The sequence below is a fragment of the Setaria viridis genome, chromosome 5 (genome assembly GCF_005286985.2).
Source record: "Setaria viridis chromosome 5, Setaria_viridis_v4.0, whole genome shotgun sequence".
Lineage (NCBI taxonomy): Eukaryota > Viridiplantae > Streptophyta > Magnoliopsida > Poales > Poaceae > Setaria > Setaria viridis.
In genome coordinates, this window is record NC_048267.2 from 30322832 (window position 1) to 30348906 (window position 26075).

The following is a 26075-nucleotide window of genomic DNA, read 5'->3' on the forward strand; positions in this document are numbered from 1 at the left end:
AGTAGGCCCCAGCCTTTCCCGAACCTGTAGTGTGGGGCTCGCTCCCTGGAAAAAGGCGCGGGTCGTGTAAACACATCCGGCGCACGCGGTGCCGCCCTCCTCCTGTTGGACGGGACGGGGGAGGGCGCATGTGCCCAAGGTGCTCGGTCTCGTCAGTCTATTCGTAATAATGATATTTTTACGAGGAGGGTACGACTGTCAGCCTGGTCACCGCTTACTGTGCCCGGTCGGACTGTGTACGAAGCGATCTCCCCGGGGACCCTCCGAGAAGGTATCTTGAGTCATCCTCCGCTATCCACGTCAGGTTCCTCCCTACGGAGTATCCTCCGAGGAAGGCTATGTGGCGAGCCGACAAGTGTTTTGAGCCTGAACCTCTCATGCCTTAAGGCCTGTATTCTTCTTTTGGGCTTCATGGACAGGGAGCCCGTGGGCCTTTCTCAAGCGGCCCCAATTTGTTTTAGCACTTTTTAAGGGAAACCCATTTCCTTTGGTGCTGACACACATCTTCTTAAAGGAAAAAGAAGTATATTGGTCAAGAACATGATCGAGGCCGGATCAAGGCACGCCAAGGAACCTTCGACAGCCATTGTTACACATGACCATAGGTTGTATGCCACGCCACATAGTTTTTTATATGGAGGAGGGAGATCGAGGTGAGAGAGAAAGAGGTCCTTATTTGAAAACAACCATCTCATAAGCTAAATTTTAGGACTATGAGATAACTCCACAACCATTGTACAAGTATGCAACTCATAATATTTTTTTCATAACTCTTCAGTGAATCTCTTTACACAATGCACTGTACTTGAGAAAGTCGGTATCCTGGTGACCCTAGGCTTCCCTACGCCATTAATCACATGTCTTATCCTTGATGATAACGTGTATGTTGTGCTTTCAACTTTAGCCTTGCTTCACTTTCTTCCTAGGAGAGCCAGGAATCTTATCATTTAGGAGTTAGGTTTGTTTATGAAATCGGAACTAGCCATGAAAAGAAAGGCATAGACGCTGTTGAAGCGATTCCAACTTCTACCGGTGCAAAGTCGGACTCGCTTCACTTGCCTTTTGGCTCGCAGTCAGCTCGTCAGCGCGTCGAGTCGTCCAACCTCACCCAAGTGCACAAACGAAACCTCCTGAAGGGGCTGAGTGGCTGACGGCCCCTGGTGGGGCCCGCAACACGAGTCCCTGCCTCCCTGTGTCAGTTGCCTTCCCGTACCCCCCGACCCCCGTGCCTACTTCGGCAACCCGCTGCCCCATGCGCTCACATGGAGACTCCCGCACGAAGTCGAACCACCTCCGCCTCGCCACCTCTTCCCCTTCCCCAGTAGCCGCCGCCGCCACAACCACCCTCTGCGGCAGCCAAACCACGTGAGCACCTCCGCGCCGCTCACCCCCCACAGCGTCCCCCTGCCGCAGCCGCCGCGCGCCTCACTCCCCGGCCCTCCCGAGTCCCGACGCCACCGCTCCAAGCATGAGGCAGCCCACCAGCGCGGGCGGGGACGCGGGGTTCGTGCGCGCGGACCAGATCGACCTCAAGAGCCTGGACGAGCAGCTCGAGCGCCACCTCGGCCGCCCCGCGGAGCGGGGCGTGGGCCCGGCTTCCGGAACGGGGAGCCGCCGCGGCGAGTCCGCGAGGCTGGGCCCGGAGGAGCTCACGCCGCTGCGGCGGTGCCGGGAGGACTGGGAGATCGACCCCGCCAAGCTCGTCATCAAGGGCGTCATCGCGCGCGGCACCTTCGGCACCGTCCACCGCGGCGTGTACGACGGCCAGGACGTCGCCGGTATCGTCCCATCATCCATAACTACTTCCATTCCATTACACTGCTAACACATACAGTGCGCGTGCAATAGCCATGGCGAGCCAAGTTTCGATGCCCATGACATGTTCGATGAAATTCGCCATGCTAATGCTATAGTTGTCATTGCTTCTCCTGCCGTGCGCTGAGACTTTTGGCCCTGATTCCTGAATCCGATCCGATCGATTCCTCCTCCCTAGGAAACTCTGATTCATGCATCATTTTCTGTTCCATGCTTGGAATGGTTAGCAGAATTGATCGTTCGATAGCAATGTCATTTGCCATAGGTGGTTGTTCTGGATGGTTTGGCAGGCTATTTTCTCCCCGTCGTGTCACCGGTGCTTTTCCTTGTCAGCAAATTGCTAAAGTTGATACCTCTGCTTTTGTCGATTCCGTGGTGTATTCCGTGACTTCTGTTAGATAAGTCTCCTTAGCTTTTTGCTGTCTAAGTGTAACCCCCTCATGTGATCTGAACCAACCAACAGTTAAAGTTTTTGCTAGGCGTGATCCATGTGTTCATGTCATGATGAGCCCCTGGAAGTCAGGAGGCTACAGAATAAAGCGGCTGATTTTTTTAGCCAAGGGTCGCAACTTGCAATTGTCGTTGCACTTTTCAGGGGACCAGGGAAACCGGAAAGCATTTGGACCGGGTTAACGTTTCACAAAAAGAAAAATGCACTGAATTTTGCCACCAGGAATATAAATTAACGTTTTGGCATTGTGTGCTAAAGCATAATCACATGACTCACGGAAAAGCAGATGCAATTTGTATGTCCAGAACTTTATCACCATTTGCATGCTGCCCTCTCTATATGGTTGGTTCACAAGCTAATTCAATTCATTTCTATTCTTAAAGTGTGATTAGAATGTCATACCAAAGGCCTTGTAGGCATTCATAATCTCACTGAAGTTGTTGATTGGCTTATTTCGCATTTACTTGCTTTCTCACTCCATAATGTACCTCTCAGCTGTCACACTCTACTTCCCTAGGTGCTTCATGCTCTTGCTAGGCACTTAAGAGGTGTCTTACTGTTGTTCCATTTTTAGACACCAGGCTTACATCCCTTAAAAATTGTTGTTTGACATCAAGAATGTGATACCTTTGGTCCCCGTCAAGTGCTAGCCTACACCTTTGAGATTTGGAATGTTCTTCGTCATCTGTATTCTTTAAGCAGTCACTGTTGTAATTCATACATTGTCACCAATATGGAGTAAAATGCACTGTTTAATAATAACTCTGTGAGTTTGTATTAAATGTTTACCGTGAGAAACTTCATGTTTACTGTTGGAACTTCCATTTTTCAGCACTGATTGTTAAATGTTACCATTTTCCAGTAAAATTGCTTGACTGGGGCGAGGATGGTCATAGGTCAGAACAAGAAATTGCTGCGTTGAGATCAGCATTTGCACAAGAGGTTGCTGTCTGGCACAAGCTTGATCATCCAAATGTTACCAAGGTAACAGTTTCCTGCAGAAGTCCTTTTCCCTACCCTTCAAACTTCAGAAGTCATTCTGCTGATATATGATTCTTCAGTAGTTCAATTCAGTTCCTGTTTATCTTTAGTTCATAGGACAGAGTCTAGAATTGATATCTTACCAGCACAATATGCTGTCGATCATCCCTGTGTTGTTGGTCTTCACATTTTTCCCCGTTTCTGGATATCTGACAGCATAGTGATGTGCATTTTCAGTGCTACCAGCTGTCTTGATGCTCTCACTGTCTTAATTTATTTCAAAACGTTCCATATATGTCAAAGCTAGTCATGTAACCACTGGTAAGGAACACTAAAACTATTCTTGTACCAGCAGAAAGAGACTAATTTTTAAGAACAGTAGGAAGTTGGACTTGGTTTATGAGAGATTAATTTGCCTGCATACGCTATGAGAATTGATGTCAACATGATAGCAAATTTACCTGGCAATACATATGACGCTTTATTTTTTTAATCTGTAAAATTCATTGTGGATTATCAATTACTATTATTACTTATTCCAGTTTTGGTGCTGAATGTAGATTCTCATTGCAACTAGCTTCCCTAACAATAACTTGAACTTCTACCTCACAGTTTATTGGGGCTATAATGGGTGCAAGAGATTTAAATGTACAGACGGAACATGGACATCTTGGCATGCCTAGTAACATTTGCTGTGTTGTTGTTGAGTACCTTGCCGGAGGTGCACTGAAAAATTTTCTGATAAAGAACAGGAGAAGGAAGCTTGCCTTTAAAGTTGTTGTCCAAATAGCTCTTGACCTTGCCAGGGGGTAAGTAGTTGATTGTTTTTGTCTACTGATGTTGGCCTGAAACTTTGTTGTTCTGTGTCTTCACTCTTCAAAGTCTTGGAAGATATAATTGCGATCTCTTTTGTTCAATAGATTATGCTACCTCCACTCAAAGAAGATAGTGCATCGTGACGTCAAGACTGAAAACATGCTTCTGGACAAAACGAGAACTGTGAAGATTGCTGATTTTGGCGTTGCTCGAGTTGAGGCTTCAAATCCTGGTGATATGACCGGCGAAACAGGGACGCTTGGTTACATGGCACCTGAGGTACTTGATCCTTAACAATCCGCTTTGTTTCCTAACTCTAAAACTGAACATCTTCCTTGATCATTTTGCATGAAAACTATCTAGTTGAGTGGGAAAATGTGGCTGCGTGGTACAGCAGTATGTATATCTTGTTCAGAGAGTAGAAATTGCAAGACCCTGTCGCCTCTATTCTCTTCTTTGCTATTTTCTTCTCGAAACCTCACTTAACCACTACTTCAAACCGGTTTATCACATGTACGGCAGCAGGCTTACATTGGCATATACTCTTATGCAGGTTCTCAACGGTCATCCTTACAACAGGAAGTGTGACGTTTACAGCTTTGGGATCTGCCTGTGGGAGATATACTGCTGCGACATGCCGTACCCGGATCTTAGCTTCTCAGAAGTCACTTCTGCTGTTGTTCGCCAGGTAAGAAGGCAATGCCTACTCGCTGCTGGTTTGTAGATCGTTCCTGAAATCCTCAATTCACTGAAACAGAACCTTACCAATCCCTGGTGTGTGTGCAGAACCTGAGGCCCGAGATACCGCGCTGCTGCCCGAGCTCGCTAGCGAACGTGATGAAGCGGTGCTGGGACGCGAACCCGGACAAGCGGCCCGAGATGGCGGAGGTTGTGTCCATGCTGGAGGCGATCGACACGTCCAAGGGCGGCGGCATGATCCCGACGGACCAGACGCAGGGCTGCTTCTCCTGCCTCCGCCGTACCCGAGGCCCCTAACGCCGTGGATCTGGTCGCAGTAACGCGTACCCGGTGAAGTGACGCTATTATTGCTCGGTAGAACTCAGTGTAAAATCTAGTTGCGGAACAGGGTATAATGGAGAAATTTCTCACGGGTGTAAATGAATGGGCTGTTCGACATCGTCCTTGTATGTTTGCTGCGGATTCTAGATGCTTGCTGCACGTTAAGGTCAGGCTTAGAGAGAATTACTGTGGCCGAGGAATTGAAATTCATGGCCGTGTCGTGAAGCAGGCTTATGTACTGTTGGATTCACCATCTCTTTACATAATGTTGATATAATGAATGAATAACATGAAATCGAATATGGATCATCATCCGGATATCAGACTGGAACCGAAAGGGAGAAATTTTTGCTGTTAACCTGTGCGAATTGTGAATGAATGTCCTCCTTTGTGTTTGGTATACGGACTACGGACGGTCGGATGATCACGAGAGGTACGGCGTGTAGGAGGGGACGGGCGTCGGATCCCTCTCTGCGGCCTACGCCTACCCCGCCCGTCTGGCGTCTGCCTGTTTCTACACCTGTTTCCCCGGAAACAGGAGAGCCGCAGAGCAAAACAGGGAGGCAGAGCCGCCGCCGTTGATCCCTGTCCTTTCCGATCCAGAACCCAAGCCTCCCCGTCTACCGGAGCTCTCCCAGATGGCGGTGAGCTCGCGGTTGCCCTCCCAACCCGCGGCGCGGGGCCTCCTGCGCCGCACCCCGCCGCGCATCCTCCCCGTCGAGCGCGCGCCGCGCCGCCTCGCCCTGGGCGTCCGCGCCGTCTCCGGGGGCCCCGGGCCGGGTGGATCGCCCGTTCCCAGGCGGTCCCCGGCTCCGGCGGACGCCGCGGCCGTGGCGCCGACCTCCGCGCCGTCGTCGGCCGCCTCGGCCATCGATTTCCTCACCCTCTGTCATCGCCTCAAGGTACTTCCGTGCGTTCGCATTCGTCATAATTATTAATTAGTCGCCCTTTGATATGTCGCTCGAGGACTGCTTTTTCCTATAACGCATATCCTCTAGGATCAGACTACCGATACTCCATTTTCTGTAAGAAATTCTGAGGCATTTGATTATTTGCCACTCTCGCGGAGTGTCGTTCTGAATTTCGGAAGAGCGGGGAGAAAGTATTGAGTAATTGTGCTGGGCTGTGCCTGTGCAATGATTTGGATTAATTCATGCCCCTCGTTTATTTATTTATGATGATGCCCCTCGTTTCTTTGATGCTTAGATAGATCCATCATATCGCATGATTCTGATGCCTATTGCTTTTGTTTATTCTTCAGACCACTAAAAGGAAAGGATGGATAAATCATAGCATCAAGGGGCCTGAGTCTATTGCTGATCACATGTACCGTATGGCCTTAATGGCTCTGATTGCTGGTGACCTGCCTGCTGTGGATCGAGAAAGGTCTGTGTCTTCAAATGATTGTTTTGTTTTATCAGTTTTGGTATGCTTCAGATTTCCTTTTGTCATTTGTTAGCTTTCTACTTGGTTCTGACGATCTATATACTTTTTGTTTTAAACAGGTGCATCAAAATTGCTATTGTGCATGACATTGCTGAAGGTAGGTCACATGCACCGTTGATTACACAAAACTGATGCTGTGTTGTCTATTCAATGCAATTACATGACCTCATGAATTGCACTTCATCTGCCAATAGCTTATTAACCCAAAATACCTAGTTCATGCACAGTAGTGGATCTTCATCTAAGTACAACTCAAATATTCAAACTACTTTGTTTAACAGCTATTGTTGGTGACATTACCCCATCGGATGGTATACCTAAGGCTGAAAAAAGTCGGCGTGAACAAGCTGCTCTGGATGAAATGTGTGAAGTTCTTGGTGGTGGTCCAATAGGTGTGTCCCAAATTTTTATGTTAAATATCAGTTCATGTAAAAATTTCCAACTCAAAGAAAAAAATATATGATCTATAATGTTGTTGTTTTGCAGCTGATGAGATTAAGGAACTGTGGGAAGAATACGAAAACAATTCTTCTATTGAAGCCAATCTTGTGAAAGATTTTGATAAAGTAAGCAGATAATTTTCTCTGTTTTTTCTGAAATGGTTACTTGTTTCTTTTCTTCAAAACCTCAATGTGATCTACAAATAAAAAAAAGATAGACAAGAAGACTAGTTTGAGTGCATCCGTTATCAAACTTGAATGTATCTATCTAGGACATCATTTCTAGAAATATGAGAGGTTTTTCGTAGGTACCAGGATTGCCATTTTCATCAACCATTGTAGGGTATGAAGTCTTGGGTAAACTTATGTAAAAGCCCCTGCATAAATCACTCGTAATCAGTTTATTGACCTAAACTGTCCATTCAAGACTTCGCTTAAAATGCTTGACATGCACATATTGACGATCTTGAATGCCCTGTTTTCAAGTGGGCATTTACATAAATTTGTCAGACTTCTGGGGTTTGTCATCCAAAGTTCCAATCCTTCTGTTTGTCATCCAAAGTTCCAATCCTTCAAAGCATACAAGTTAACTATTATTTTTTTTGTTACAGAAATGATATTAGTCAGAACAAATTTAATCTGTAGTATTAGAGTTAACTTAATTGAATTTTATCCTTTTCTTGTTTTTTATTTTCTGTCCGGTGCTTGGGATTTGAGATTTACAGTATCATTTGTTTGTTTCAGGTGGAAATGATTCTTCAAGCGTTAGAATATGAGAAAGGTATGCACCTTTTGTCGTAGTTGACTTGTGCTATCAAACAATGAGCTAGTCATCGTTTGGCCTAATTGCATATACTATGCTATACATTCAACCATAGCTTAAATTGCCAGTTGGTATGAAAATAATTTGGTATTATCAAGTATAGATGATAGATTATCATGGTATTTTTAAGACATTATTCCTGATGTATCATCATGGTTTTTTGTGGTGTTAATAATTGTGCAAAATACTTGTGATCATCTGGCTTGATGAAATAATAGAAGAATGATGAGTGCTTTGTCACATCCTCCATACCACCAAACTTTGCACTTAGCATTCTTATTTTTCCTATGTTGGCATTTTACTCAAAATAATAAAAGAATGTTGAAGACTTTATCACCTCCTCCACACCACCAGACTTTGCACTTCACATGCTTACTTTTTCTTATGTTGGCATTTTACTCACCTTGTGCATCGGATGTGTTAATCTATTTATTTCTTCTTGTATGTTGAACATTTGCAGAACATGGCAAAGTGCTAGATGAATTCTTTCTCTCCACTGCTGGTAATTTGATTACTATCTGTCACACAACTCATGATTGCCAAAGTGATCACGGAATGTTTCCAGCTGTCTCCTTTCTGCTAAACATTTGCTTTACCTGTATTTCAGGCAAGTTCCAGACAGAGATTGGTAAGAGCTGGGCTGCTGAAGTAAATGCCAGGAGAAAGGAGGGATGCGGGAAGCAGAAGTAGGAGCTTCTGATCGCCTTCATAGAACTTTCACGGATACATGTCGTCGCGGTGAGGGGTGGTGTGACCAACTGGTGACTGGAGAGTTTAAAACCCCCCCAGTCACTCTCCATAAGCCAACTTCAACAGTGGCACCTAACTGATTACCATGGCAGTCCAGCTTTAGTAAGGAATAACGGGAGGGGTATGGAGGAAAAATCTACCAATGTTAGTTTGGTTAGAGCTGAAAGGTCCAAAATTGCAAGACTTGTGGTAGCAACAGTGTAATGTTTCGTTCTAGCTTGGGATCCAGCGAGGGATAATATACGTTTTTTGGTTAACCCAGGGAATAATGAAAAGGTGATGGTGTTTGCCCCTTCCCATGTTCACTTCCCTGCCCGCATGAAACTGATCTGGATTTCTAGTCGCTATTTTTTATCCGTATCTTGAACTGCGCTATGGCATTCTCAGCTTCTGATGGGAGGTTTTCAGCTATTATGCTGTTGTTTGCCCGTTAACCGCGTTGGGTGGCTTCTTAATTCTTGAAGGGACCGTGATATATATAAAAATCTATTTTAATTTTTATCTAGATATGCAATAGGTTTTTTTTTATATGTTGCTATCCCTACCGCAAAAGAATTTTGCACCATAGGTTTTAACCCTATAAACTATATATGACAATTCTAGGAAAGGTAAACGCGGAATGTAAGTGCAACAAGAAATGCGGAAGGTAAATGAGGTAAAGAAGGCAAATTTCTTACGTGGCGACACGGCGATTTTTACCGAGATATCGGAAAGCAAAGCTTTCCACTGGTCCTCGTTGTTGGAGCCCCTCTCAAAAGGAATGCTCGCGCAAGGGTATAAACTCTCCGATCAAGTAACTCCGTAGGATAGTTGACAAGTTTTCCCCACGCGCAAGTGGATCTCCGCCTAGCCTCTCCCGGATGCTCCTTGGCGCTCTTCATTTGGTAGAGCTTCGGCAAAACGCCGAGGGCCTCTCCTCTCTCACACAAGCATCAGCGACCACTCCACAAACGCGATTGGAGGGTCTCGCGCTACTTATAAGTCTTGGATTTACAACTCTTGGTGCACGCAAGCACCGATACAAAGGAGGTGTGCAAACCTTGCCTAACTCTAGGCTAATCCCTAAAGCAATGCGCTAATAGGTCTAAACTAGCACTAATCAAAATCTAAACCTTATGCTAATTGCCTTAATCTTCTCTTGAGCACTTTGATGGCTAGAGCACTTGTGTGTATTTGAGAATCAAGCCTATAGCTTCTCTAAGCTCTAACACACTTGAAATGGCAGGGCAAAGGGGTATTTACAGCCTCAAGCCAAAAAACTAGCCGTTGCTCCAACGGTCACCAAAAATAGTGATCACTGACTTATACTATGACCCTTCATAGCCATCACTGTATCAATCGGTGGTCACCGATTGACCACCGATTGATACTCTGATATTGTGACTGTGATCACCATATCATTTGGTGCATGCATAAAACTTCCAGAGCCGAATTTGAGCCGATATCGAGCCGAGCCGATCACACCGATTTATACTATGATTGTGACTGTGATCACCATATCATCCTATGATGCGTGTTGACTTCAAACCTTGCTGATCACCAATTCATACTATGCTCCCTTCATGGCTATCACCAATTCATACTATGATCACCGACTTATACTCTCATATTGCGACTATGATCACCGAACTCTGATGGTTACTGCTCCTAGAGTATGAATCGGTAGAATATGTCGGTGCATATTTTCAACACGATTTGCTTTAAATTTTCGTGTGTCTTTGTCCCGAATTTATTACCATCATTTGTAAGCCTTAGAACAAGACTATATTTGAATTTTTACCAGCGGCGGACCTACGACCCGGGCTGCAGCCCGGGTACAAGGGTACAAGGTCAAAATACCATCAGTGGTTTTAGACAAATTAGTCAAAAAATAGAGGAGAAATACATGTAACATTCTACTAACCTAGGATCAGCCCTAATCCTTGCCAGTTCCTAGGTCCGTCCCTGATTTTTCTATCATTTGGATGCCCTAAAATTCTTCTAAATCTTTCTTTTTCTTCTTCTTTTTTTAAATCAGCAGGGCAGGCCTATATATATATATATATAGAGAGAGAGAGAGAGAGAGAAGGAGAGAGGGAGGGAGAGTATACTCCGTGACCGGTCTAAAATAGCTTATTCTATAGCTTGGCCATCTAACCAGCCACCCATCACAACTACTGTATAGTAATTGCGATGGGTGCCTAGTTAAATGGCCTGTCTATAGAATAAGCTATTCTATGACCGGCCACGAAGTATTCTCTCTATATATATATAACAAGATATGTATATATACAAGGCCCTAGGCCCAAAGGGTGAAAAGATGAAACAAAAATTACAGACTACTCAACCAATCTGTGATCCTAACATTAAACTCTGACTTCCCTCTAAGAGTTACCAGAAGCATGTCTCTCTCAAAAAAAAGCTTCTTCAACACGAGAAAGAAAGGGTGCCATCGTCAAAGATGATACTATTTCTGTGACACCAGATAGACCAGCAAGCTATGATCAAAATTTCTCTAAAAATGCATGAATTAAAACCCTCCCTTTCTTTGAGAAGCATCTGTGGTGGTTGCAGGATCCAACGAGCTTGACTGAAAGGGCAGTCAAAGAGGAGATGCCACCAAGTTCCTCACAGTTTTCAACACACAGGACACAAATGTAACTATCCAGAGCCATGTGCTTCGTTCTTAGGATATTTCTGGTATTCAGTCTATCTTTGAGGAGCAGCTAGAAGAAGGATTTGTGTTTGTTTTGCACTTTTGATTTCCACATCCACTTGAACAAAGGAGATATTGGTTGCGTACCTTGCATGCCGTTGTAAGCCTTTTTGCATGAAAAGTTTCCATTGCCCCAGATGTACATCCGAACATCTCTCTCTCCAGAATTGGAGTCCATGTTTGCAATAAGTTCCTAAAGTTCATATAGATGTACAACAGCTTGTGGGGACAGAGGGAGCTAAAATTTCTAAGAGAGCTCATTGGATCTAAATTTATGCAGTGTCTACTTTTGATTTTTAGCAAATGAGAAAAGCTGTGGGAATCTCCGTTAAAATTGCAAGGTCCCAAACGTCCTTCCAGAATACCACCACTTTGTCATCATTTGCCTTGCACGAAGCAAGCATCATGAACTGATTGGATAATCTCAGGATATGTCTCCACCAAAAGGAACCCACCAACCCTCGTGCATGTGGTGGGTTTCCACGCTTGTAAAGACATTTCCAAGTCAGATGAACCCATGAGAGATCTGCCTTGTTATAGAATTTGTGCAAGAATTTCAAAAGCAAGGCAGTGTTGTGTGTCCTGATGTTTATAATTCCCAAACCTCCTCCTCCTTTGATCCTACATGCATTTTTCCAAGCAACTAAACAACCTTCCTTTCTATTGATGTCCCCACCATTCCATAGACAGTTCTTCATATACTTTTCTATCTGATCAACAATGGATGCTGGCAGCTTCAGTGAGCACATACAAAAGGTTGGCATAGCTGAGTAAATTGAGGTGACCAAAATTAATCTTCCTGCATAGGACAAAAGTTTGGAGATACCTTTTCCTTTCTAGTTAGGATTGGCATGGACTCTTCCACTGCTGGTTTGGTTGTGCCACGAGGGAGACCAAGATAAGTAAAGGGCATTTTTCCAACTTGGCATCCAAGGATGGTTGCAAGCAATTGTGTACTTTCCTCATAGACATTAATAGGAACCATGAAGGACTTTTGATAATTAACCTTTAACCCAGCGGAGATTGAGTAAGTGTAAAGGAGGTCCTTTAAATTTGATAGCCGTGAGACAACTGCTGGCATGATAATCAGAGTATCATCTGCATATTGGATTATTGGATAATCACCACCAAATTCATGTCCCAGTGGATGAGAAATCAAGTTGTTAGTTGCAGCATCATTGATTACAGATTGTAAGAGGTCAGCAGCCAGCACAAATAATAAAGGTGAGAGTGGATCACCTTATCTCACTCCTGTTTTACAGTGAAAGGGTTTGCCAGGGACTCCATTCAAGAGCACAGATGATGTTCCAGAGCTGAGTATGCATTTGATCCACTATTACCATTTATCAGAGAAGCCTTTATACTTAAACATTTTCATAATTACTTCATGTTCTATCTTGTCAAATGCTTTTTCAAACTCAAGTTTCAAGATAACAATCTCTCTTTTTGACCGGTGACATATATGCAAAAATTGGAATGCCCAAGCAAGACAATCTTGGATAGTTTTTCCTTTAATGAAGCCATATTGATTTGCATGAACAACTTGGAGGATTACCCTTTGTAGTCTATTTGCAATCAACTTGGTTAGAAACTTGAGAGAATAATTGAGCAAAGAAATTGGCCTGAAGTCATTGACTGTTTCTGAATTAGGTTTCTTTGGAATTAGGGCAATGAAGGAGCCATTTATGCTTGTGAGATCCAGGTTACCAGCAGCAAAGTCATTGCATAACCTAATAAAGTCTTCCTTGATGATATGCCAGTATTTTTTGATAAACACTCCATTAAAACCATCAGGTCCAGGTGCATGGTCAGATGGTAAGTCTTTTAGAATTGAGTCAATTTCTTCCATGGAAAAAGGAGAGTCAAGATCAGGGATAATAGCTTGTTGCAAGAGCAAAGCAAGATCATAATGTATGGCAGTTAAATCAGATGTCCCCAATCTCTCCTTATACGAGGTCAGAAGTGCTCCAGCCTTCTGATCATGGGCAGTTAAAGTAGTACCATATAGTAAGAGTGGAGAGGAAATGTAATTTCTCCTGTAAGAATATGTTGCCATTTCCTGAAAGACTTTTGAGTTCTCATCTCCAAACTTAACCCATCTGGCAGTGTTCCTTTACTTTTATTAGATTCTTTTGGCTTCTAACAATTTTCCTGAAATTTCTTTCCACTAAATTCATAGGTCTTTGCTCCTCTAGACCATCCAAAAGGGCCAGAACAAAGTAGCAGTTATTGATAAGCTTTCCCAGCTCTGAAAGCTCCTTGCTCCATCTTTTGAGACCAGCTCGTACTTGCTTAAATTTACCAGATAGTGTCTGGGCTGCATTAGCATAGTATAGTGTAGTATTCTAGTGCAGATCTACCACAGATAAAAAGTCCTCAAAATTTATCTAATAGTTCTCAAATCTGAAAATTTTGGACTTTGGGATGGTAGTGCCAATTTGGACCACATAGGGGACATGATCAGAAACTGGTTTGCCTAACACTTGCATAGAAGTCAGGATATGAACAGGTCCAAGAAGATGAGGTAAAAACCCAATCAATTTTCTCTAGCAGGGGAGCCTACTGCATATTGCTCCAAGTGAAAGTCCTACTCTGGAAAGGTATGTCCACTAATTCCAAATGCTGGTCATGTCATTCAATAAAAACATGTCATTTGTGTTGCCTCCAGGTCTGTTTCTGTTATCCTATGATCTGATAAGGTTGAAATCCCCAGCTAAGATCCAGTCATCAATATCTGTTATATTAAAGTTATATAGCCAATTGATAAAAGCAGCTTTGCTTTCAGGTGTAGAAGGACCATAAACATTTGTTAGATGAAAAGTAGCCCCTGGTAAACAACAAGTGAACTTGATTGTGACTAATCAATGGAATTGATTAGAACAACAGTTCCAGTGAAGTGGTTTCCATTCCATAAAACAATTAGGCCACCAGAGGCACCTACAAATGGGGAGAAGCAAAAATTCCCTATATGTCTGGGGCAGAAGTTCTTGATATAAGCCAAATCAAAATTCTCACTTTTGGTTTCCTGCAAGCAGATAATGGAGCAGGCACTTTTAGAGATTTTCGCTCGAAGGGCACCCCATTTTCCTTGAGAGTTGATTTCACGAACATTCCAAATAGGATATTAGTATTTCGATTGTTACTCATTTGGGCAAACCAATATGGAAAAAACAAGTTCATACAGCATAGTCATATGAAAAGAAGGACGCATAAACAGGGACACATAGGAAACCAAGAGTAGAGACCAAGGATGTAAACAAAGCTAAGATAGATTATGGTTTCATCACACCAAAGGTTTCTCATACTGCGCAGAGTACTGATTGGGTGCCAAGCATTACCACAAAAACTACTGAAAGAGTTTTCCTTTTCTTTTTATTTTGATGGTTTTGTAATTCATCCATGGGACCTATAAAACACCTACAAAGATACATCTTGCAAACACATTAGTCTCAATGATTATGTTGTCATTGATCACCAAAATCATTATGGGATAGGGTCATTTTCCTTACAGTTCTTACTGCCGGCGCCCGGCGTTTCAGCTTGGACGGGCAGGCGTAGGCAGCTGGAGTGCTGGACCGTGCCGCGCGGCAGCTCTCCGCGCCCATCCACGCTTTACATTGCTGCCCCGTTGGCCGGGCCTATCGAGTATCGACTGACACGGCACGGCATGGGTTGTCGTGCGATGAGCTGCGCTAGACGTGAGCTCGAACGAATCAGATTCAGGAGCCAAGCGCTGCCAATATGCAAGCAGGAATGTGCTGTTTCTGAAATTTCAATGGATGTTTGTGTCGATAAAGATTTCAATAGCTGATTGCAAAAGACACCCCCTCACGCTCATATACTTGCACTTCTACTGAGGCCCGTTTTGGTAGGTTTTATTTCGGCTTCAGCTTCACCATTTTTGCGTAAATCAAGGTAATATAGCATGAGGTTATCTTATAGTCTGGGATTAAAATGAACTAGAAGTCGGATGAAAGCAATTTTTCGGATGAAAGCAATTTTTTAGCTTCACCGGTGAAGCTGTTTTGGGATAAGCCCTCCAAACAGCCCCTAAAACTTGCAACATGTGAACTATTTTGATAACACAGGGATTTCCGCAGAACATGGTGAAAAAGAGTACAAAGTAATGCACAAGAATAGTTTCCCTTCCGCAATAAAGCATGCTGTTAGGAATCACTGAGGTCAAAAGGACAATGACACAATCATAAGCTACCGATCTAATTTCAGTTCATGACAAACAGGTCATAAGCTCAAGATCTCGACTAGTTACAAGAGTCGCGCTGATCATACTAACCAAAAATATCATCAGCTAAAAGCTGCAAAACGAACTAATACACATCGCTCACAAGCTTCAACTTTCTATTTAAACGATCATCCTTGGGTCAAATGAGAAATGTTGCCAAAGACATACTTTTGCCTCTTTACATGATTACCCTTAACGGTGCCGCATTCATCCCTACCTGAACCACCATCTCATGCCAGCATTTATCGGGTCATGAAGGAACGGGGTGTACCGGTGGATGTAGGGGTTAATTGTCCGGCCAATTTTAAGCCAGATAGCTCTATGGTAAGCAGCAGTGAAGGGAGAATGGTACATGAGCTTCAGCAACTGCAGCACCAGGAAAAGAAAATGAGATTGGAACTTAGTAAACCGTCATATTCTGCAAATGTTATAAAGCCAACAGGTAAATTCATCAGACATCCTAAAATTTGGTCCATGTAACAGAGTTCAGCCATGCAGAAGCAATGATTGTTGCCTAGATCCCTTCTAATTGCTAATGGGTATGGTTACATTCGAGAATTTGGCATAGCTATTGAATTATTTCTCTGCTCCTACCATTAGATTCTTAAGAGCTATCCATCAACACATTTGAAAGTTTGCATGCATTACAAAATTCCTCTCTGATAATTAGTATTCTAATATTTTCCCATTGGTCATAGAATCCAACAAGCATTAGCTGTAGGGGAAAGATTTGTAGCAACTTTAATATCATTGTGCCAGAGATCAAACGTATAAGCCAGTTAGGGCCAGCCATGCAGAGGAGCATACACACTTATTGTGTGATGACAAATTAACACACCACAGCAGCATAATAACAATCTTCCGTTAGGTATGCTGTGCTACTTATAAAGCAGGTGGATCCCCATTAACTAACCTGCCAATACATGAATGTTTGCATAGCATTTCGTTGTCGCCTGCACAGGTAGAGAAACAATAAGAATTGGAAATCAAGTGATTAAATAGGAGGAGGGGAGGGGGTGAAAAATAAAGGAAAGGGTTATGGTCAACTCACGAGAACAGAGATATGATCAAAAGAAAGCCTAACAAAATCTCTGCATTTGAACGTAGAAAGTGGACTGCAGTTGTGTTCGCCTCAACCCATGTACAAGGCTGCTCCAAGTATGTCCTGCAAATTAACGCACTCATATATGATAAATTTTACCAATCTGATCAAATGTTATTCTCATTAAAAAAGGGACATCTAAAAAACTGATGTTCTGTGTCTTATTAGCTCGTTACCATCCAAGTTCCAACATATAAAGCATTTACATTTTGTATTTTATAACTATGGATGGGGGGTGTTAAACTATTGTAATTGCCAAAGCATAAAAATCGCCAAGAGAATGAGTACACAACCAGGGTGCAGAAACTGCTATATTATGACTTTATAGGAACTAAAAGCTCAGAAAAGATGAAAGTAATCTGGTAAATTAAGCAAGAAACCAAGTTAGCAACACAAAGCATGACTATTGTTCTTTAATTTTAAAAGCATACAGAATGAATCTATGTAAATCTAGAAATCCGTCAAGTTCATTTTACCTGTATAAAGATGAACTAGTAAAATGGCGCCGTAGAAATCTGGCAACATGTTCAAGTGCCCAACAAATTACAGGTACCAAAACAACTGCCACAAAAGAGTATCTCATTATGCACAAGAAAACTCAGATGGTTAGGTAATAATGTGACTGAACTTCATATTAATGTAAACAGCTTATGCTTACGCTTCAAATGCAGTTTAGATGTAACAAACATAAGGCAGTACATGAATGGTATAAAATCCTTTGACGAAGTTACATGGTGACACCATGCCTGAACAGCCTGCAAGTTCCCTGCTCGGGGTAGCTGATAGGTAGGAAAATGGTCTATCAGCATAGCACATTTGATTTAAATAGTAAAAGACATCTAAGTCGAGGAGGATTAAATATTAATTAATAAAACACAATTTCATGTCACATACCCTGTAAAGAGGAAACAAAGCATAGCCTGTTGTACATGTTGTGCCAAGAAGTGACAACCTGTATCCCTTGTACTGAAGAGATCGTGGTGCCAATGGAAAGATGCCAATCAAGGCAACAATAAGGACCTATTAAAAAAATAAGAAAATTAATGATCTATGATCCAGATAAACTGCCAATACAGTAGCTACATTATTTTAGACAGATCAATACAAAAAATTATTATAGCTCAAGCGGCTAACCAAAAAGCATTCATAAATGAAATAGGCATGTTTGAACACCGGTACTGATACCGGGGATAAAGAATAGAGAATACATATATAATATGATAGATCCCATAGAAGTATGTAGTGTAGCTTGCAAAGAGTAGTCAAAGAAAACATTACTAGGAATAAGTGACATAGATTTTGTCATTAAGTCTATGTTTAAGTGAGAATAACAATTTGTTCCTATGTACATCAAAGTTCACAATATCCTCTAGTACTTCAACTACAGAACATAAACAAAGTAGCTGCTGCACGCAGAATTTTTTATTCATCCAGTATGATTTAAGTTTATTACTTGATAACATTATTAATTAATCCTGACTGTTGATTTAAGTTTATTACTTGATAACATGATTAATGAATCCTGACAGTCTATTCACTTATGAAGAGTTCTAAAACTGGATTTCTATCAGGCAAAAGAGAGCTTTAGATGAAGATATTTTCTCATAGAATGCTGGCTGGCGAACTGGCTAAAATAAAGTATTCTTAAGTAGGTCGAGCTAAGATCTTAATTCCACAAACAAGTTGTTATTAAAACCTTTCAAATAAGCTTAAATTTTTTGGTGTATTATCCTTTGCTTAACTGAGATCACCAATCGAAAGAAAAACAAAACTTCCAGAGATGATTTTCTATGACAATACAGTTGCTGCCAAGACAAGCTTTTCATGTAAGAATGTTTACCCAAGCATTGACAGAAAAATGTAAGGACCGCTGGTCTAACTGTAATGACAGTCTGCTTCGTGCCGGTCCAGCAGAATTAGTGCCTAAAAAACCATTGTCAGATGAAAAAGACTTAAGGAAAAGGAGAGATAATAACTCATAAGTTAAAGCAATATGCTTCTTTTTACCTAAATCAGGAGGCCTTGCATTTTCACCAGCTGAAGTAGATGCACCACCTGAAGATGGTGAGGGCTGGGTAGAGGTGGTTGAGGACATTCCTTCAACAGGGAAATCAGGATTCTGTATCCAAAGTCAGCAGGTAAGCTATCATAGAACCATGTCATGGGTATCAAATGCAGATATATCCCCAAACGGAGGTAGACAAAATATATTAAATTATTCATGACAACTGTGCAGTAATGCCCATACTACAGAATTTTGTTGAAGGGGGAAAGGTTGATACATAGTCCTTAACAAACGAGCAGTCATCAATCAAACTGTTGCTGACTCAGCCTGTTAGTTGACCAATGAGAATTGACGCAATGTAAAGCACGACAGAAAGCAGCATCAGATATTCTGCTCTGTCACTGAAAGATGAACAGATGGTTTCAATAATCCGTGGCAAGATTGTACAGTGACCCAGAGTTCCGAGATACTATATGGAGCTAATCGAATGTCCGGAACCATTACAAGGAACAGGTACCAGCCCGAAATAGAACCAAAAACAACCTTTCATGAATCTGTGGAGCAGTGGGTTGTAAAGCTGTCACCTGCTACAGTTACAGTTCAGGAAAACTTGACCAGAGAGCATGTCCCATAAAAAACATTTGACCAGAGGGCACGGAGAGATGACTCTGGAAGATACCCACAACAAGGCAAAGCAAGAATGAGCCAAATTGGTCAGAAAAGAGGGGAAGGGGAGCAATTTTCTCCGCCCTACACATCAAGTCAAGTACAAGAATGCGCCAAATTGTGCTCAAAGAAAAGAGAGGAAGAGGAGCTATTTCATCCGCCCTTCACATCAAGTACAAGACGAATCGCCTGCTCCTCCATAAGCTGGAAGCTGGGAAGCGGCCAAGGAGGAAGGCATCGGCACAGCAAAACGAGAGTCTGACGCCTCCCCCACCCAATTCTCTCTGAAACTAGAGTCTCGCTCAAGATCCCCCTCACGCATCACCACCCCCAGCTTCGTTGCAGAAAATTACGGGAAAAGAACTATGCGGCGACGGCGGGAGCAGCGGCGGCAGTTGTGCGCAATGCGGGGAGACAAATCAGATTTGGGGATTTGAACCCGCCGAATACAAATAAGGCAACCAGAAGTGCAGAAGGGAGAGATAAGCAGCAAACCTAACCTGCGTAAAATAATTTCGGCCTGCACTGCTGGAAGAGAGCGCCAATCGCGGCTTCCGATGCAGGCCAGGCGAGAAGAGAGAGAGAGCGGGGGGCGCCCCCTCCCCGAATCTAAACTTGGCAAGACTCCGACGCAAAGGCGCAGGCAGCACGGGGACAGAGGAAGACGACTGACCCCTCCCGGTCTCCCTCTCTTCTTCTTTCTCAATTCCGCCTCTGAAATTTCCTTCGCAATGCAGGGCGTTTATTATTCGTTGTGATGGCCACAGCGGCACAGGGCACGAAAGCAACAGCAGCGCCCGGAGGGGCCCGTGATTACGGGCAGCTCAGGGGGTAAAAACGCAAAACGGATAGGGTTCCGAGATTCCTCTTTTTTTATGCCTTTTTGTGTGACCGAGAAAAGAAGCGAAGGGGATTCGACTTCGAGTGGGACGCAGCGACGAAAGCAACCGCGCCAGATCTCGAAAATTCCCTCGCGAGAGCTTTTCAAGAAAAAAAATTCCCTGGCGAGCGCAGGCACTCGGCAGTGCGGCGCCATGGCCGGAGGCCCGGAGCAGAAGCAGATCCCGATCCGCAATGCGGATCACAAGCTGCTGGATGGAGCAGAAGGACTGGAGAATTGTGGTGTGGGGTGGGAGGGGTACGTACGACGAAGCGGCGGTAGAACTTGTGCTGGAGGTGGGCGCGGACGTAGGGGTCGGTGAAGAGGTGCGTCGGCACGGCGGAGCTCGCCCGGTACTCCGCCCACCGCGGGTCGCGCTCGTAGTCGTATGCCGCTGCCGTCGCCGTCGCCGCCGCGCCCCTGGATGGCCAGGACGAGGAAGACGCCTCGCCCATTCGCTCCCGAGTCCCGGACAGCTCAGGGGGAGGGAGCTGTGGCCAGTGGCCTGCGGCAAATTCTCGTGTGCGCCGCTCGAGCTGCCCATATTCTGTGCAGGCAGACATCTCGTGGGTCGATTTTCTCTGTCTCCAACCTTTCCTTCCTTTTATGCCTAGTAGCAGCAATCTTCCTTTCCGTCCCATTTTATAATTCTACAAATTCTTTGAAGTTTGAATTAATATATCCTTTGCAGCATGGTGGCCTAAATTATTTTCTGGTCACTTGCTCAGACCAAAAAATTCGAGCGTTTTTTAACGTAATATATTGATTGATCGGGGAGTTTGGGGAATCATCGGACTGTCCCCATTTTATTTTTGTGATTTTCTCTTCTCATGGCAGTCACACACCTTCAGCTAGCCATCACGAAATTCACGAGTTCCTTTTGCGAAAAACAATTGGTGCATTTTTCACGATGTTAACGTACGTCTCTCTATCTATTTGGCGCATTTTTCAACTTTTAACTTCATTTAACCAGTGTCACCGCATCCACAAAGTTCAGATGGGGGACAAACGAGGAGACCATCGCAATGGGACAATGGCATGTGCCCGACTGCCCATACCACGATAGGGATTTGTCACTCCTGTGTCCTTTCTGTATCGATGAGTTTGGCATTTTACATATCTGCCGGTCTAATTTGTGAACACTATTTCGTTTAGATAAATATTTTTTAAGAATAAAATGCTTAATTCAAGGGAATAAATACATTGGTCAAGAAAAAAAGAATGATCTGGTGAATCATTCTAGGTTGGCCCCATAGATTTGGTCAACAATGGGCGACAGATATTTTGCATATCCATTAGTCAAATTTGTGAAGGTTCCGTTCCAAAAATAAGAATGTTTTTCTCAACAAAAAAAACTTTGTTTGGTAAATAAAAAAATGTTATGTATATTGATATGAACAGTATAATGCAGATCCAACGGTCTAAAAAAGTGATTTATGAATAATAAGATCTAAGTCACTTTATAAAGAGAGACACACACATGCAATGGCTCAAAGTTTGCTAAGGGCATGTTTGGGAAGGAGGTGTTAAAGCTGTTAAACTTTAACACCCTTAAATGGAGTGTTAAACTTTAGTATCTTGAGGTGTTTGGATAGTTTGTTAAACTTTAACACGTTACATGAGAAATGATAATATTGCCCCTCCTTCCTCTTGCACACTACCTTTCCCGTGCTGCTCCGCTATCTCTGCTCTCATAAAATCGATGAGAGGTGGGAGCTGCGTGCTCTCCTAACATTTCCCCTTAGGTGCCTGGTGTTCATGCTGCTGTTCCTCATCTCCTTGCTCATCTCGACCGTGGGGCTCCCCGTCGAGCCGCACCTCGCCCGTGGAGGTGCTGCAGCTCGGCGACTTCGGCGACAGCGGCCGCCTCAGCATCGATGCCTCTGACATCCAGGAGGCGTTGCAGAACTTCGGCGGCGTCGCCTACGCTGAACCCATGGTGGTGTTCCAGCCCCGTGGCGCCGGCAACGTGGCCGGCCTAGTCCGTATCTAGGCAGGCGGCCACGGCCACTCCATGAGCGAGCAGTCGCAAGTGGTCGGCGGGGTGGTGGACGTGCTCAACTGGATGGGGGACGGAGGGGCCGCACTTAGGGGCTGACGGTGGTGGAGGAGAAGACGCTCACCGGCTCTCCCGCACGGCCACTCGCCGGCGCCGCTGGGAGCCGCCCTCCGCGCCCGCGCCTACTCTCGCCGAAGCCGCCTCCCGCACCCACCGCTGCAGCCGCCACCTGCCCCGAAGCCGCGCCGCCGAAGCCGCCGCCTGCCCCGCCACCGAAACCGCGCTGCCCCGGCTACTCCTGCGCCCATCACTGAAGCCGCCACCCGCGCCGCCGCCTGCCCCGCCACCGAAGCCACGCCCGCCCGACTGCTGTTGCCGCGCTGCTCCTCCCCGGCCGCTGCTGCCGCGCCAGCTGCTCCCGATCGCCCGCCGCTACCTCCGAGAGGAGAGAGAGGATGGGAGAGAGAGGGAGTGGAGAGGGAGGAGGACCTGTGGGCGGGATGGATGGCCTGCGGGAGGAGATGGCGGCGGGCGGGGAGGATGCGATGCGGGAAGGGAGGATGAGATGCGGAACAGATACGGGAGGGGAGGATGCGCAGGCGGCGGGTAGGAGAGAGAGAGGAGGAGAGAAAGAAGGGGGCAACCAGGGAATAAGTGGGGAGGGGGACCACTTTTAACACCTTTAGAAAGTTTTAACACCCCCTCCATGTGTTTATGAGAAAAGAGATGTTAAACTTTAACACTATTCTTTTAACACAAGTGTTTGGCAGCCAATTTATTAAAAAGGTGTTAAACTTTAACACCCCTTCCCAAGGAGGACCTAAGTATGATATGCAAGGTTTTGGGTTATGCAAAGTCTCTTGGTCATAAAGAGATGTCCGAGGCAATAAATATGCTTAAGCACGACAATGAGAACCATGAAATCCTCAGTACTTGTGATGGAGGATTGATGAATGGCAACGAACAACACAAGTCATCAAGACACATCTAAGTCAGTTTCTATGGGGGTGTTTGGGAGAGAGATGCTAAACTTTAGCACCCCCATTTTAGTCCATTTTAATCACAAGTGCTCCCAAATAGGTGGGCTAAAACTCAAATGCTAAAATTTAGCACCCCCATAATCCTTTAGCCACTTGGGGGTAGCTAAAACTGACTAAAACTGGTCCCCCCCCCAGAGCAATCTCCCCTTGCTCCCTCCCCTCTCTCCTCACCCGCGCTCTTCTCTCTCCTCCCTGCCAGACCCCGCCGCCATCCTTCTCCACCCGCCACCTCGCCGCATCTGCCCGGCCTCGCTAGCTACGCCCGGCACCTCACCGTCACCGCCTCCGCCTCGCCCGCCGGTCCCGCCGCCTCCTCTCCTCACTCTCTCTCTCCCTGCGAGGGGCACCACGGTGCCTCACCTCCGCCGGCCCCGCCGCCGTGCCTGCCTCCACCTAACCCCGCCTCCGCCTGACCCCGCCTCGCCACCGCCCCGCGGCCCGAGATCGGCGACGAGGCCGTCCGACCGCCATTAATTATACCTCCTCCTTCTTCCATTAACCCATATAGAGGTCGAGTTAGGTAGACGACAGTGGAGACCCGGGACAATGCTTCCTCCACGACGCCGCTCCCCTACTCTTACTCGCCGTTGTGATCCGTGGCGGTGGTCCTGTCCGCCGCGCTGCTGCTCGCCGCCGTCACGGTGCTGGCCGGCGTCGTCCGCATCGCGCCCCTGCAGCCCGTGCCGGTGCCGGCGGTGAGGACGATGAGCAGCAGTAGGGGCCCCTAGGCCGGCGTGTCGGAGAAGATGTCCGGCGTGTCGTTGTCGTCGGGCGAGGGCGGTGGCAACGCCTTCCCGTGGAGCAAGAATGGCAGCAACCTGCTCCAGTGGCCCGTCGAGGAGGTTGAGACGCTGTGCCAAGGGCCTCAACGGCGACGTCACCACACACTTCTGCTAGGACGTGTCATGGTCCTCCAGCGCCAACGACATCGTCAAGCGCGTCGTCGGCAGCGCCCTCCCCGTGCTCGACGACGAGACCCTCTCGCTGCGGGTGCTTGTCGACCACTCCATCATCGAGAGCTTTGCACAGGGCAGGGGGTCCACGGCCACCTCACCGGGCTTTCGACGTGGCGAGACAACGCGAGAAGGACCGCGATGCGGAAAAGAAGAGGAGAGGAGGCTTGCAGGAAGGAATGGAGGTGGAGGGGCATTGGTGGAGGGGTAGAGTAGTCATTTTGTGCAACAGGTGCTAAATTTTAGCTCTTCATCCAAACACCCCAAAAGGCTAAAGTTTAGCACTCTATTTGAGGGAGCTAAAATTTAGTCCATGGCTAAATTTTAGCGACCTCCTCCCAAACAGAGCCTATATTGAATAAAAAAATGGTACTCCCTCCGGTTTTGATTTTAGAGGTCAGGTCATTCTGATAATTTTCATCCATTCTGGACTATATTGCCCTCGCACGTGCATTGACGTAGCTCGGTCCCGAGGTGGCAATTAAACCGTGCCATGCTGCCCTCCCATCTTCCCCGCTACAAAATCGCCAAAAGTCACAAAAACGAGCAACTCAGGAATCAAACCCGCGACCTCAAGAGTCCAGAACAAATGCACTAGCCACTCCAGTGGAGAGAGGTTGTTGTATTGAAATGACTCCGAGGCATATTTAATAAGGGCAAATATGGAAGAATAGACCCAAATTAATTATACCTTGGTATGCTAAACCTTATCCTAAACGACCTCTAATTTGAAACCGGAGGGAGTAAGCAAATTGAAAACTAAATTATCCAAAAAAAAATGACTCATGTGTAGTAAGATGTGAGTTACTTTATAGGGAGATAGACGCATGTAAATGGGCTCCAAGCTTGCCAAATTGCATGCCATACTTATGAAAGTATGGCATGGAATTAGACAACTTTATAGGGAGTTTTCCTTCAAGGTTTAGGGCTCAGGTAAGTTTTTTGGATCATGCGAGGTTTTTGGTCATAAAGAGACGTGTGGCGCAATAAATCTGCCTAACGATGGCAATGAGCAACTATGAAACCGTTGGCTGTTGTGATAGTAGAGAACCGACGAAAGGCAATGAAATGAGCTCAGCAATCATTACGACTATGAGATACGAGGCGACCATGGAGACAGATGAGGTAGAACGCTAGACGACATTAATTTGAGGAGGAAGAATAGTAGACAAAGGTGGAATGGGCGTGGAGACTAGAAAGAAGAAGACTCACGAGTCGCGACCATCAAAAGTGATGCAATTTCAATGGCTTCTAGTGCAGCATGCCAAAATCCTTATTGAGTGAATGTTCGTTGCTAGTTAATACTGACGAACAAGATACGTGGCGCTTTCTTCTGCACACGTTATCGTGCTCCGCTCGACATCCATTGTCCTAGTCAAGACTCGGGTGGGTGCAGGCTCGAGTAGGACCACGTCCCGGGTGGCCCTAGCCACAGGTCCGCCCCTGGGCGGTGGTGGAGGTGGGCAGCGGCGGGGCAACACGGCGCAGAGAAGGAAGGAATAGGAAGAAACAATACATGGCCTTCAATCGCCGCTAACACCAACGACGAACGAGCGCCCAGCAATGGCCGAAAGCATGCTCCATTTGTTTACTCTAAAATGCCCTCGGTGCATACTCCATTGTGGATTGCGCGGTGATTGATTGAAGTGCTTTACATGGCTCCTCCGTGGAAAAGAGGCAAAGAAACTAGTCACCAGGTCAACTAGTCAACCCCAATTAAGAGCAACTCCAAGAGTCTATTGAAAAAATCTCTCCTAAAACTATTCATTGGGGGTTCTACTAAAAAAATTTTCTCCCAAAATCATGTCATCACGTAGTAGATCCCCAATAATAAACTCTTCAATACTTCAAAACTAACTACGTCAGCACGTGGACCCCTCTTGAGCTCCAGCAGCTTCCCCCTCCGACCTTTCATGCGTCCGACCTTTCCTGCGCTCTCTGGCTCTTTCC

The 26075-nt window shown here is 45.3% G+C and overlaps 3 protein-coding genes across 3 annotated transcripts; 2 read left to right on the top strand and 1 right to left on the bottom strand.

The window, feature by feature from the left end:
• Positions 1–1223: 1223 nt before the first annotated feature.
• On the top strand, positions 1224–5395 carry LOC117857732 (serine/threonine-protein kinase 54). The gene is made up of 6 exons (XM_034740559.2): positions 1224–1778; positions 3129–3250; positions 3860–4056; positions 4168–4342; positions 4617–4751; positions 4850–5395. Exons 1-6 carry the CDS (start codon positions 1469–1471, stop codon positions 5057–5059), a joined length of 1149 nt encoding a protein of 382 aa, XP_034596450.1. The 5' UTR covers positions 1224–1468; the 3' UTR covers positions 5060–5395.
• A 202-nt stretch (positions 5396–5597) lies between these two features.
• On the top strand, positions 5598–8841 carry LOC117857733 (uncharacterized). Its single transcript, XM_034740561.2, has 8 exons — positions 5598–5985; positions 6345–6469; positions 6589–6626; positions 6811–6921; positions 7016–7095; positions 7714–7750; positions 8253–8294; positions 8400–8841. The coding sequence occupies exons 1-8, from the start codon at positions 5722–5724 to the stop codon at positions 8480–8482; spliced, it is 780 nt and encodes a 259-aa protein (XP_034596452.1). The 5' UTR covers positions 5598–5721; the 3' UTR covers positions 8483–8841.
• Positions 8842–15361: 6520 nt separating this feature from the next.
• Positions 15362–20714, bottom strand: LOC117858458 (uncharacterized). Its single transcript, XM_034741528.2, has 9 exons — positions 20400–20714; positions 18590–18701; positions 18423–18505; positions 17477–17602; positions 17241–17361; positions 17059–17143; positions 16532–16645; positions 16394–16433; positions 15362–15846 (listed from the first exon to the last, which is right to left on the bottom strand). The coding sequence occupies exons 1-9, from the start codon at positions 20694–20696 to the stop codon at positions 15694–15696; spliced, it is 1131 nt and encodes a 376-aa protein (XP_034597419.1). The 5' UTR covers positions 20697–20714; the 3' UTR covers positions 15362–15693.
• Between the last annotated feature and the right edge of the window lie 5361 nt (positions 20715–26075).

Bases quoted from the DNA above. Each gene is read 5' to 3' on its own strand.
- LOC117857732 (XM_034740559.2), top strand. From the start codon at position 1,469: ATGAGGCAGCCCACCAGCGCGGGCGGGGACGCGGGGTTCGTGCGCGCG. The intron at 3,251-3,859 runs GTAACAGTTTCC...TCTACCTCACAG, and splicing joins ATCATCCAAATGTTACCAAG to TTTATTGGGGCTATAATGGG. The intron at 4,752-4,849 runs GTAAGAAGGCAA...GTGTGTGTGCAG, and splicing joins CTTCTGCTGTTGTTCGCCAG to AACCTGAGGCCCGAGATACC.
- LOC117857733 (XM_034740561.2), top strand. From the start codon at position 5,722: ATGGCGGTGAGCTCGCGGTTGCCCTCCCAACCCGCGGCGCGGGGCCTC. The intron at 5,986-6,344 runs GTACTTCCGTGC...TTTATTCTTCAG, and splicing joins CCCTCTGTCATCGCCTCAAG to ACCACTAAAAGGAAAGGATG. The intron at 7,096-7,713 runs GTAAGCAGATAA...TGTTTGTTTCAG, and splicing joins TTGTGAAAGATTTTGATAAA to GTGGAAATGATTCTTCAAGC.
- LOC117858458 (XM_034741528.2), bottom strand. From the start codon at position 20,696: ATGTCTGCCTGCACAGAATATGGGCAGCTCGAGCGGCGCACACGAGAA. The intron at 16,434-16,531 runs GTGAGTTGACCA...CTACCTGTGCAG, and splicing joins TTGATCATATCTCTGTTCTC to GCGACAACGAAATGCTATGC. The intron at 15,847-16,393 runs GTTAGTTAATGG...CTGGTGCTGCAG, and splicing joins AAACATTCATGTATTGGCAG to TTGCTGAAGCTCATGTACCA.